The sequence below is a fragment of the Drosophila hydei genome, unplaced genomic scaffold (genome assembly GCF_003285905.1).
Source record: "Drosophila hydei strain 15085-1641.00,03,60 unplaced genomic scaffold, DhydRS2 tig00008122-arrow-pilon, whole genome shotgun sequence".
Taxonomy (NCBI): Eukaryota; Metazoa; Arthropoda; class Insecta; order Diptera; family Drosophilidae; genus Drosophila; species Drosophila hydei.
This window is the reverse complement of record NW_022045833.1, coordinates 4018127-4031813: the sequence shown is the minus strand read 5'-3', so window position 1 is coordinate 4031813 and position 13687 is coordinate 4018127. Positions and strand designations below refer to the sequence as shown.

Genomic DNA, 13687 nt, shown 5'->3' with positions numbered 1-13687 from the left:
TCAGTTACTTCATCGCTTTCGTTTTTGTTTTTTGTCTAGCGGCTCTGGTGGGAACTTTTCGTATTACCCTCTCGTTTTCAATGACTAAATGAGGCTAACGCAGTTTACCCTTTAGTTATTTAAATATGGCTTTGTTATTAATTTAAATTAGATGCCGTTGGATGCAAATTTTCAGTGAGTTCGTTTTGTAATTTAACTGAATTGTATTAAGTTAACTTGATTTGAATTTCTGTATCATTTGATATGGTTTGATTAAGCTAATTTGTGTGGGAGTTGAGAGGTATAAGATGAAAGATGTAAGGCTTTCTAAGTATATTCTGAAGAATTTTGAAAGGCAATATTGAATTTAAGCAAGAATGAGAATCGCTTAGAAAGGCATACCATTTGTTTATTTTTTTCTGATGCCAAACGATAATATTTGTTTAAGACATCGTTTGAATTCTCGAGAATCGATCAACAGATCTTACAACTTCTCCATGAAGAATTTTCTGCTTTCTAGAAATTCAAAAATGTCGGAAAAAAAAATAAAAAAAAATGTTAAAAAAATTTTAAAAATAATAAAACAAAAGTTCAACGCCTACAATTCAATTTATATCAATTTTGAACATAAATTAAGAACACCATTTATTTTTATTTTTTATTTATCTTTGCATAGGAAGTCGTTATAAGTTTCATACATAAGCCTCTTCATGTGCTTATTTCTTTCCACAACAGTAGTTTCTGTATTTACCTAACAAATACAGTTGACAACTTGATATAGTGTTAGTTTAACACTTTAAATAAACCATTTTGATCTGCAATTTGTATGCCAAAAATATATTTCTTTGAATAATCAAAAACTTACGCAAGCGAATGCTATCTGTAAAAAATTTCACCTGCTTACATTTTACATAAATGGGCAGCAGATCACAAACCATATAGACTGTCAACAAAATCATTAGAGTCCAAATATATATATATAGAAAACAAAAATGTGCCAATAAAATACGAAACCAACGCAAATTCGATTATCAATGGAATTCACATGATATGTATTTGATTACATACATATAACATATATTTTATTATACTATAAAAAGTGAATGCAAAACTCTGCACTTTCGCCACAAATTATAAAAGTCTAGAGCTTAGTTTTGGCCTCAGTTAGCTAATCGACGATCGGGTGTAGGATCAATGTCCGCCAAAAATTTCTGGGCACGTTTCTATATTATTGGGCAAATCGCATAATCAAAACACGCCCCAATCATTTACTAAAGAGCGTTTATTAGTTGCACGAATGTTCAGGCCAGGCTGGCCCACGCCGCCGCACTGCTCTGCCAATTGCATGTGAAAGTTCAGCGGCAGACGTTGGTCAAGGAGCCGCAATACTTGGAAGAGTTGAGAGTCGTGATTGTAGCCGTTGATAATCGGAACACATGAGCGCAGAGATCTGTGATGCCTGTACAAATTATGATACATGTTTGGCTGGGCGGCTGGATCACTTGAGATTATCTCAGGTTGAGTTGCAGGTGATTCAAGTGGCCCGAAATATGGCTCCCACACGCCATCAAAGAAATGCAGCTGCCTGACCCTCGATCTGTCCCCCCAGGTCCGGGTCTGCGTCTCTCCGCTTGCCTATCTGTCATATGCAAATGACCGAGTTTGTCCGAAAGCGAAAGTTCCATGACGAACGAGCTCATCGCAATGACGTCGACAACTGTAATTGCGGGGCGTTTATCATCGTGCTGACCAAAAACGATTTTTATATTGTCGTTTTTTTGAACCCTTGATGATATAAAAAACGATAACTTTCCTAACTCTAAAAAGTACTCTGAGTTGGCAGGTAAAAAGCATTTAAATCTAACGATGTTTTTATCATTAATTTGAGGCTTTATTTATATAGAAACTTTAAACGCATCTTTGTAATTAAATAAATTTTTATTTCGTTAGGAATTAGGAATTAGATTTCCTAAAGTTTTTAATATACTAAACATGCACATGATAAAGAAATTTATATAAAAAATAAGTTTTTGGGAGGAGGACTCTAGATTTACCTTAATTTCCTAGACTTGTCTTCTTCCTAAACTATCCATATTCACAAAGGAATATATTGTGATGTTGGCTCTGTAATCTGTCCTAAAGAAGTGATCTAAGTTGATTACATTATTCTAGTTTTCAGATGCGGATTCAGCATTTCAAAAACTTAAGATAAAATATTATCTAATATTTGCCTACTTAATCTTATTTAAACTCTAGATAAGTACTATTAAAGATGGTATACAAATGCCTGCAAATATTCAAGTAGATTAACATATCCGTTTGATAAACCAAAACTCATTTTGCACTAACTATTGTTCCCTAATTGATATCCATTAAATTTGCACTCCTTTTAAAAATCCATTTAATGCCATTTTCATGCGAAATATACAAGAAAGTTCCGTGTTTTTCCAATTGCAACTAGCCCGAAAAACCACTTAAAGTAGTTAAAGTTGAAACACTCAAAATAAACACGCCGATTGTTCGGGACTTTTGTTTCTGCTGCCTTGACTTTACGAATCACTCGTTTACTGCCTGCTGCGCATATAAAATAATTTTTCTGTTCGTTTTCTCACTTAACATATTCAATATACATTTGGAAATTTGTCACTTGTGCAGCGCTGCAAAGAAAGTTTTTCGTTAAATATTGGGCAATGTTTTTTTTTTGTTTTGTTATTGTATTTTTCGTTAGTTTTGTTTTTATTATTCCTTTTCGGACGATCATATGCGGCGCCTGCCAAATAACGCTGACTCGTTGCCAAGCTCATGTTGTGTGCGTGTTGAATTTAAATGTTTCACTTAATGAATAATGTGTGAAGTTGAAGCTATGCGGGCTGTGCCTCTGTAGCTAACATACCACAGGTTTATGGCTTTTGCTTTTATGTAGAGAAATGTAAATAAAATGATGAGGCTTAAGATGATAATGAGAAGTGGATATACAAATAGAATTTTGAATCGGAATTTAATAAAAGTTAGTTTTACTTCGTTTCCTTAACACTGTTCTTCGTTATTGATATTTAATACTTTCTTAAAATAACAATAAACAATATAAAGTTTCACCTGCTATAGTGTAAATTGACTATAGACTATAGTGGTGTGTAAAGCGAGCAGAAGGTGGCGGTAATCAAATTTTATTAGGCAATCTCTATTATAAAATGAGAGATGTTTTACTTAATAATAATTGCAGGCTATACGAATTGATACTTTATTTAAATTTAATTAAAAATGCTTTTGATTTACTTAACTGTATTTGTTATTAAATATATTTTAAAATTAAGTAAAATAACAAAAAGAACTTTAACGGTAGAGACCGTTGCAGTATGTCTTAAATACAGAAGCTTGGTATAAATTGAACACTAGATGGCGCGGATGTATTATTATTGCGCAGCCTAACAGCAGGCACTGCTTTTGAAACTTTTAATGCTCTATCTGAACTTAATATGAATCAATTTCTTGAGCGTTATGGAGAGTTAAAACTTCACATATTTTAAAATAAATGTTTCGCTTATTTTATTTGGTCTTTATTTGATTTAAAAATTTTCTTTTTTCAATAAACTGAATTGAAAATTTTGCATTTGACAAAAGCTTTGTATTAAACTTAATTTATTTAACCTGAAATAAATGTTTTTCTTTAAACATCATTTAAATTGCTTTTTGAATCATTTATATATAAGAAAATTTAATTAGTTTTAAATTTTAAATATTAATTTCTCCAAGGACAACATTTTCCGCATTTTTTCAACTTTTGTCTCAAAGTCGATAAATGAAACAATTCAAATTTTGTTTTAAACATTTTAATTGAATTAATTTGTTGTGCTTTTAAATAAATAATTACAATACGCGTATTAAATTAAATTACAATAGCTTCTTTTCTAAATTGTTTTGTTTTGTTAAATAACTTCGGGAAAAAGAAGCGCCTAATCAAATGCCCTACATCGAGTAGAGCGATTTGCCAAATATCTATTAAATAAACTTACGAGCTAAGTAAATGTTATGCAATAATTTAGAAAATTATATACAGAGCAAAAGGGAGGGGAAATAAATTAAATTGTTCAATCGAGTCATCAACTCGTTGCTTGCTAAATATAAAAATCTTCCTTTAAAATTAACAGTATGACAAAGGGATATCATTTTAGCTATAGTTATCGTTATTGTAATTATTGTAATTGTGGTGCGGTGTGTGCAGTGTGCAGTGGGTTGACAGTGATGCTAACTGAAATCGTTGCTTGGGTTATGCGCTAGACTCCATGTAGATCGTAAGAGTATATGCCATAACCAAAGCACGAGTTCGAGTTTGAGTTTTGAGTTGAAGACTTTGTTCGGATTTGCTGGGCATTCGCTAAGGATTTAGACATATTACAGCGATGAAGACTACGAGGCGACTAAAATTGTAGAATCTGATTGATCCAGTCTCGGAACTCAGAGATGCGCGTATAAACGCCCGGCTGATTGGCCTCCGCACAGCCGATGCCCCACGAGATGACGCCGCCCAGTTGAAAGCGTTTATCCGACTCGCGCTGCAACACCATGGGGCCACCCGAATCACCTGTAAATAAGTGAAATCCAATTAGCCGATGCCATTAATCACACACATACATATTTGAGTATATATGAGTAAATGTGGTTACCTTCACAGGAATCGTATCCGCCCTTCTTCCAGCCGGCACAGATGAATATGTGCGGTATGTGCTCAATGTAACCCGCTGAGCGGTACATGGACTCACAGATGGTGTTGTTGATGACAGGCACAGCGACCTCCTGCAGCACGCTTGGCAGTGGGCCATCCTCGTACAGGCGTCCCCAGCCGGTGACAAAGGCCGTTTGTCCAATAAAGTTCTCATCATTATCGGGCACACAGACGGGTATGATATTCGGCTGGAATACTACGGGCTCATAGAATCTTGAAGAAAACGGAGAATAAGTAAATTTTGATTAAGCGTTTGTTTTCTTTTCGCACTCACCTGAGCAGGGCCAAGTCGTATTCGAAGGTGCGCGGATCGAACTGTGGATGGGAGGCAACAATTTGCACACGTCGCTCCTGGAAGCCATAGGGCTCCTCTTCCTCAGCCAAATCGTATTCGCCCAGACGTAATAGCAGATCAGAGGGTGGTACACTGAAAGAGCATTGGGTTGGGTGTTGGTTTGTTATTTTTATAAAAACAATCTTTATCAGTCTACTCCGAGAGGCACTTACTTGTCAACACAATGTGCTGCGGTGATTGCCCAGTTCTCGTTGAGCAGCGCTGCGCCGCACTTGTGCAGATAGGTTGAGGTGCGCCATTGGCGCAGGGATATCTGCCATGGCCAGCGGCCAAAGGCGGCGTTTGCGCCGCCAACAATGCGCGGCTCGGGGAACATGCGACGGCCGCAGACTGCAAAAAAGATGGCAGGGGATTTTAATAGGCGAGCAGGTCACAATTAAAGTAATGGCCACAGCGAAGAAAAAAAACGAAATGAAGCCTTTAAAACATTTTAATCACTACAACAGGCACTCAGTCATCCAGACGCATGCAATGTAATATGCTTTGGCCAACTCTTTTGGCTTTGCTCTTGGCCAGGCCTTGACTTTGGCCAGCAGTCAACGGCCTACTTTATGAGCCGCAGCCGACTCGTTTCGTGCATCGAGATATTGCAAGTTGCTCTCGCAAATCGGTCAACGGGCCTCAACCTAACCAACCAGCCAACCGAGCAGGGAACAACTCCTGACTCATTTTGCTCACAGGCTCAAGGAGCGGAGTGGCGTGGCTTGGCGTGGAATGGGTTCGCAATCGGACAATCGACTTAGCAAGCACGATAAGCGCAGACAACGTGACCCAGGCGGCACAATGACCGCAACGCCAGTCATTATTGTAAATTATTGCTGTAAAAATTGCTATGGACATGAGTTGTTCTTCTTGTGGCAGTAAAAGCCGCGCTTTGCTTTCTAGACACGCTGATGCTCCTGTGCAGCAGCATCCCTGCAACATGCGCACACACACACACATACTGAGAGCCAAGTCGAGTTGAGTATCATTCAGTCAGACATAAAGTTCTTACTCAAGGCCAATGTTCAGCCTTCAAATTGAATTTAATGGCCACGCATCTTTGTCTTATGGCCAAAGTCTGGTGTATTAATAGATTTCTTCGCTCTGCAGCAAACTAGTTTTTTTTTTGTTCTTCATTTTTTCACAAGCTATACGCTTATATTTGGGGTATATTAGCTTATATAGGAGAGTTGCTCTTGTAAATCAAATAATGGAAAAAAATTAAAAAAAAAAATTTTAATTCTTATTTTTAATGTTGGAAGTAGTTTATATGAATAGTAGTATGAAGCTTAAAAATGTTTTAGGAACATAGTAAAAAGTTTTTAGCATAGATTATTGAATTCTTGAAGATTGGTTTTTTTGTATAAATATAATATATAAATTTATAATATTTAAATATTTCAAACTATTTTTGAAAAAATGTTTTTGAACTGTTTTAAAAAGCTTTCAAGCCTATAAATATTATGGAGCTAAACAACTTTTTGGCGAATATATACCTATTTGTTATTGAGATGTTTTCTTATCATATCAGCAAAATATATAGTGAAATGTATGTTAAAATTTTCTTGAGTCTCTCAAAAGTTTAAATTTCTGTTAGTTAAATATATTTATGTAATCTATAAACTAGTTTTGAATTTCTGTTGCTCGTTTGTGAATATAGGTATTGGTCTCGAATCAAAGATCAAAGTCGAGTGTGTTTGAATGAAGTTGGCGAAATAATACTTGAAGGTCTCCTCTTTGTACCTGGCTATATTCTAATTATAGTCTATAGTCTTTAGTCCGTAAGGCTTTTTAAAGAGTACACAAATTTAAGAATCGTTTCATTTATCAGCTCCAACTAATTAACAACTAACTCTATATTCCATTTATATGACACATATAATTAATATGTAATACACATATATATAAGTGAGGGCATACGATCTTCGTTTAGCTGCCTTTGACTATTTATTTTCTCTTTTCCTATTTTTTTTTTCGCTCTGCCTGTGCATCAATGAAGAAGCAACATGTTGAACTCACCTTCCCTGTAATCGACGCCCTCCAAGCCAGTGGCAGGCGCTACGGTTGTATTGCCAGCTGCATCGATTGTCGTTGTATTCGGCTCTTCACCGCTGTAGTCCGTTGTGGTGCTGCTGCCGCTTGACTCGCTGCTTGAATCTATGTAAGACGACGTTGAGGATGCTAATTCCAGGCGTTCAGTTGTTGAGGTTGTTGTTGTTTTTGTCGTTGTTGTTGTTGGGGCTGCTGTTGGTTTTGTTGGTGGTGCCTCTGTGGTTTTGCTTGTTACAGTTGTTCTTGCTGTGGTTGTTGCTGCTGTTGTTGTTGTTGTCGCCGTTGCTGGCGTAGTTGCTGTTGTCTTGGGCGGCTTTGTGGTTCTATGCGGCTTGCTAGTTACCATTGTCTCCTCATGAATTTGACTCTGACCCGGCTTCGAGTCGCTGCCACTGCTGCTGGTGCTGACGCTGGTGGCCACCGAGATAACCACCTTGTCTGTGGCGCTGGGCGTTGCTGCAATTAGAGTTCGATTCATGTTTTATCTTGCATTTGCCACGTTTTACCTGCACCACTTACCTGTGCCAGTGCTTGTATCTTTCTCTGCATTGCCTGTCGTTTTGTTGTTGTACAACTCGGGCAACAAAGTGGGCAATGGCACCCAATCTCCGGCTGATTGCCCTGGCTGCCAATCGCTGCTAATGGTCGCATTCGTAATGGGCTCCGCTTCAACATCTGTCCAGGTGATCAAGCCTGGTTTTTTGGTGGTGCTAACACCACTTGTTGTTGCTGCTGTTGCCGTTGTTCCAGGTGTTGCTGTTGGTTTTGCTGGCAATTTGGGCGCTTCGGTTGTAAGCAACGGTGCAGCGGTTGTTGTTGTTGTTGTTGTTGGTCTTTTTGTGGAGGTGGTTGGGGCTGCTGTGGTGCTTGTTGTTGTTTTTGTTGTATGTCGGCGCGTGGGCTTGGGCGTACTTGTTGCAGTTGTTGTTGTGCTGCTGCTGCTACTGCTGCTGCTGCTACTGCTGCTGCTGCTGCTGCTGGTGCTGGGTTGCTTTTTAGGCGCTGCTGTTGTTGTTGTATGGCTGCTGCTGCTACTATTGCTGGTTGTCGTTGGTCTGCGCGTGGCTGTTGTCGGTATCACATCTGCCAGCAACGCGGGCACCTTGACTATCTCACCCGTTGGCTGTGGTTTTGGCCTGGGCGCCAACGTTGTTCTTTCTGGCAGTTTGGTGGTTGTTGTTGATGCTGCAGTCTTATGGCTCTGAGTGCCTGATGTGGTTGTTGTTAAGGTGCTGCTGGTGGTGCTGTTAGCTGGCTTGCGAACGGGCAAAGTTGTTGCTGTATTGCTGCTGCTGCTGCTGGTGCTGTCGATTGGCTTACGAGTTGCTGTTGTTGTAGTGTTTGCGGTGGATGTTGTTGTTACTGGTTTCTTGGCTGGCGCTGGACGCCTGCTAGATTGCGGCTTGTGTGGTTTTGGCGTTGTCGTCCGCAACGGTGGTGTTGGACGCGATGTTGTTGTCGTCGTCGTCGATGTCGTCGTTGGTGTTGCGGTTGTTGTTGGTGCTCTGGTGGTTGTTGTTCTGCTTGTTGTTTTGGCAGCTGGGGAGCTGCTGCTACTACTGCTACCGGTGGGCCTGGTATACCGTCTGGTGGTTGTTTCGGGCAAGCGATTGGTGGGTTCAGTGGTGGTTGGCGTGGTTGTCTCCACAATCTGAAAGGTGACAAACTTGCTCGGCACTGTGGTGGTTTCTATACGCTGCTCATAAGCTGGCCCGGTGGTTAACACTGGACGCGTTGTGGTGGTGCGACGACGATGTGGCTTAACGGTGGTTGTTTGCTTTGCGTCTACGTTGGGCTTTACTGTGGTGCGCACCACAAAGTGTGAGTTCTTGTGAGTGGTGTGCGCAGTGCTGGGGCGACGCGTGGAGCTGGATGAATGGGTCGTACTGCTGCCTGAAGTACTGTCATTGCTGGTGGTGCTGCTGCTGCCGCCGGTGCTTGTGGTGCGCACTGGCTTAAGGCTGCTCAAATAACTCTGAGTTACATTTTTGAGCAGCTCGTTGGCTGTGTTTTGTTGCTGCTGCTGCTGCTGTTGATAATTATGGTGGTGCGTGGTGCTGCTCTCAGTGGTAAGCTTAAACAGTGCGCTCGTAGGCAACGTCGTGGATTCGTGAGAGAAATGTGAAATTGTATTCTGATCGATGCTATTGTCGCTTATCTCCGGCGCAAACAGCGAAGCCTCCTCCTGCGAATACAGAACGAGTGAGGGAGAGAGAGATGGTTGTGTGGTTAGTCGATTAAGCTAATTATAGTGCTTGCAGCTGCGTACTTACCTTCAGAGCACAACACGAGCCGAAGTAGAAGCGATCGATGCAGGTACCCAAATGCGTGCCATTCTGCTTGATGCAATCGATGGCAAACATGCAGACACCCGAACGTCCCGATTTGCGCACTATGCAAGGCAGGTGGCGTATGTTGCGACCGGATTGAACTGCAAGACAAGGGAAATTATTGTTATTAAAAGCTGACTGATGATCATACGGGATATGAAGATGACGTATATATTAAAAAAATGTAGATATATTTTCTCTATCTTCCTTTGAAGAAAGTTGTATCATAATAGTAAGAAGATCTGTGCTTACACTGAAAGAAAACAGATATCTCTCTTTAAATAAACTCTAAAGTAAACATTTCCCTTACACACATATAACAATCATCAATATACTCAAGCAAACTTCAGCAAAAGCTTATTTAACCATCGCATAGAAAAACCCACCAAATATTTCGCTCAGTGTATGCTTAACAGTACGACAATTGCATGACAAAATGAAATGCGCGTTATGCTCTGTATTCTTATTTGCTATTCTGATGCTCCAAACCATTTCCGTTTGTTTGGGGCGATTAACGCCTTCAAATTGTACGCCAATTTAAGGCAAGCAAATACCGTTAGATAAACAGTTATAACAAGTGAAAATGAAGTGGCAACAACAAGCCATAAAGAGAGAATGAGAGACGTCAGCTAGGCACGATGAGGCAATACAACCCCAACATGGACGGACAACAGTAGCATTATTATTATTATTATTATTATTATGGTTTTTATTTATTTATGAATTGCCTCTTTAAGAATGAACAGCGAGTCACATGTATTTTGTAATGGAGCCACCAGTCTTTGAACTTATGTAATTGCAGACGACACTTAAAAGAGAAAGAGAGAGGGCGAAGCGAAAGACTCAAGCAACGAACTCGGCGCCCCATGTGAAGAACCTTTTGTTTGCAGTACGCGCACGGTCATAAATAAAGCGACACAGCTTGCGAGCTGTCGGAGCTACCGTGTCAGGCATCGCGTTAAGCACAAGTTACTTGGCAGATAAATTTTCGCGCGATTTACTCGTATTTCAATGTTAAAGCCAGCCGCAGTGCAGCGCTGCCGCTGATGTGTGCTTGGCGTTTATTGAACTTTAACTGTAAAGCTGATGTATACAAAAGTTTATTGGTTATGCAATTAACACGAAATGCTGATATATTGTATGAGGCAGCGCAAAACAAATGACTTAAGGCACGAACTGGCCAAGAACTCAACAAAGAACCGAAAAAAATCACCAAATGCCGGCCCCACACACACAAACACACACACACGCACACATATCAAATTATATATTTTTGTAGTCAAAACTTTGTCACGTTTCGTAGACAACGCATGGCAGCGCCGTCTGCGTCAACGTCGACGTCGGCGTCTCGCGTCAATGTCTCAGCTTTTTCTTCAGCTTCTGCGCCTGGTTCTACTGCCGTTGCTGCTGTTTGCATTTCGTTTTGTGGCTTTTTGGGTCAACAGCTTAGCATATGTTTTGCTAGCCACTCGCCAAGCGACACGAACAGCCTACCAAGCAGCCGACCAGGCAGCCAAAACCAACGGGCCAGCTAAACCTCTAGAGCTGGAGGCCCAGACCCGCATTGCAATGTCGGAAATTCGTTTTTGGCATGCGAATGACGGCGGCGACGCAGCGAGCCACATTTTCTTTGGGGGCAACTCGATCGTGGTGGCTATTGAAATTGGGTCAGGCGCTGACCTCAGCGTGGGCGTGGTCAGAAGTGTTAGAGGCGCTGAGAATGAGTTCATGGCTGACATTGTTTTTATATTTATTTATTTCCCTTTCACTTGGCGTCGATTTACTTTCCGCTTTCTGCGCCGCATCTCGCCAGGCACAAGATATATATACCTACATATATATACACATATATTTTTTTTTATTATTATTGTGTTTGTTGTTGTTATTGTCTTTTGGTCCATTGCGAGTCATAAAAATGAAATGCCTGCCACCTTGACGCAGCCACTGGCAATGGCTTGTTGTTGTCTGGCACACGCTTTCTTGCGGCTGCGCTGCTGGCTTATTTTTATGGCAACATTCTTTGATGGTTGACCTCAATTGCTTTTGCTCGCTGACGTTTGCCCGTTTGCCCGTTTGCCGGCATTGCCAGTTTTGGCTCACTGTTTGCTTTGCAGCCAAGAAAGTTGTGTACGAGCTGCTTGGTAGTTTTATTTTCAAAACTCTCGCGATCTGTGAACTGATGCTGTGTACGAGCTGCTGTAACTGCCTCAAGCTCTGCCCATTGTTGTCGACAAATTGGCAGCTGTCGCTGGCTAACACATGTCTTATGAAGAGGAAGTGCTAATAGCATCTAAATTTGATTCTTAATGGCTATGACCCAATTAAACTATGCTCAATACGCAACGCTTGTCGCCGCTCTGCATCATTAATTTTGATTACTTTCATTTGAGACGCCACATGAGACCAGCAGCCATCAGCAACATGAAACTATTGGCCATTTGCTCAAAAAAAAAAAAAAAAAAAAAAAAAAAAAACAAGTTTGTGTCTTCAGTCTTTCGTTTTATTTTGGCAATCAAATTTGATTGCGTTCAGTTGCTACCAATTCTGGTTCTAGCGAAGATATGAACATAGCCATTAACCGTCTTCTGCTTGATGCTCAGCTTAATTTTTTTTTAACTCTAGTTTTCCTAAAGTGCTCAAGTCGTGAATTTTTTAAGGCATTAAAACGACTAAATTTGATTACACTACCTAAGCGGCTTTCTTTAGCTAATGTCGTTCTATGAAATAAATAAAATATCTATAAAATATCTTTAGTAAGAAAATGTTTTTGAGCTATTTGAAAATAAGTCGAGAGAACTTGAAAGAATCGTCTATTCATCCTTTGAAAATTTTCTGATGTAAAGAAAGTAAAAATAACTTCTGATAACTTTCCAGAAACAATAGCTTTTTACCGCCTCCATCTTCTAGTTTAAATAAAATTGTTTCCATTAAAAAGTTTTCCATTTAAGTCTCAATTTAGATTCCCTACCTCCCGCTGTAGAATTTTCACAAAATTGCATAGGCATTTACTTTAAATCATTGTTTCCAAGAAATGCGCCCCAAAAAAAAGAGAGTATCCAAGTAAAGAGATTTTTTAATAGCCTACGTGAGAGAAAGTGCTTGAATTCTGGGTAAAACCTGTCAACAGGCGCTGCTGACAAAGCAGCTCAGCCTCAGCTGGCTTGATGTCTTTATGCGCTGTGAGTGATTCCAGTGAAATGCTGTCAAAGCTGGCCACTTGGATAGCTGATGCTCAATTTGACAACTTCATAATTATCTTGCTACTTACACTGCGCTAAGCTCGGATTATCCACAAAAACGGGACTGGCCTCCAGCGCTGGCAAGAGCAGCAAACTGCTCAGCGCCAGGATGATGATGCTGCTGTGCATATTTCTGCTAGTTCTGGCGTTGATCGATGCGGGTTTGACTGAGCTGCTGTCGTCTGCTCCACTTTTGCCTGACGCTATCGCTGTATCTCTAGCTCTGTATCTGTATCTGTTAGTCAGCTGCTGCTGCAACGCGCCCATCTGCAAATGGAAAATAAACATAAATGCTTTTAGTTATGAATCATTGCGGCAAATGTGAAACGTTTTACGGCCCTTATCCGTATTCAAATTAAAACTAAACACGGAATTTCTACCGCGAAGCCATGGGCACGGCAAATATAACAAAAAAAAAAAAAAACCAACAACTACAACAAAAACATTCAGACAGCAAGTGCGTAGAAGCTTTTGGATGACTCAAGCTCTTCAAGTAGGTGAAAGTCGTTCGTTTCGAGTGACTTGCATATGCAAAAAAAAAACGAAAGAAAAAATTTTAAAAAATAAAATAAAAGTTAAAAAAAATAACAAACGTCTAGAAGCCAAGAAAGTCTTTCTACAGCGCAACGCACTTAAGTTACGCTTCAGAAGTTATCTAACAATTGTGTGAAAATATATATGGAAGTGTGATAAGAATTTGGTTAGAAACTGAAGAGTTTTAAGGGAGAGAGCTGTGACAACGATTTGAGTGTAGCTGTCTGAGTGATTTTTTAGAGCATATAATGCGGACATTCAGCTTAAAGTGTTTTTAAAAAATATTTGAGCTAGGCTTAGACACTTGAATTAGAGCATTTTAGGCTTCATGTAGCTCAATAGGAGTAAATGTAGTTCAGGTATTTGATATGATTGACAAATCTTGATATATTCTATGTATGTTTGTATTTCATATGTGTCGAATCCTATATAAAAAGCTTTAAGCACTATGTTAGTCAAAGGCATGTTAAGCTTCATTGCCTTCAGATCGTTG

At 39.9% G+C, this 13687-nt stretch overlaps 1 protein-coding gene across 1 annotated transcript; it reads right to left on the bottom strand.

Moving 5' to 3' along the window:
• Positions 1-4397: 4397 nt before the first annotated feature.
• On the bottom strand, positions 4398-12789 carry LOC111597661 (serine proteinase stubble). The gene is made up of 8 exons (XM_023312483.2): positions 12690-12789; positions 9365-9522; positions 7611-9276; positions 7059-7547; positions 5210-5387; positions 4977-5129; positions 4644-4915; positions 4398-4561 (listed from the first exon to the last, which is right to left on the bottom strand). Exons 1-8 carry the CDS (start codon positions 12787-12789, stop codon positions 4398-4400), a joined length of 3180 nt encoding a protein of 1059 aa, XP_023168251.2.
• Positions 12790-13687: the final 898 nt, after the last annotated feature.

What these genes read in the sequence shown, in the direction of transcription:
- LOC111597661 (XM_023312483.2), bottom strand. Translation starts at nt 12,789, where the DNA reads ATGCACAGCAGCATCATCATCCTGGCGCTGAGCAGTTTGCTGCTCTTG. An exon ending in TAATCCGAGCTTAGCGCAGT is followed by an intron (nt 9,523 to 12,689) that starts GTAAGTAGCAAG and finishes CTTGTCTTGCAG; the next exon opens with TTCAATCCGGTCGCAACATA. An exon ending in GCTCGTGTTGTGCTCTGAAG is followed by an intron (nt 9,277 to 9,364) that starts GTAAGTACGCAG and finishes CTGTATTCGCAG; the next exon opens with GAGGAGGCTTCGCTGTTTGC.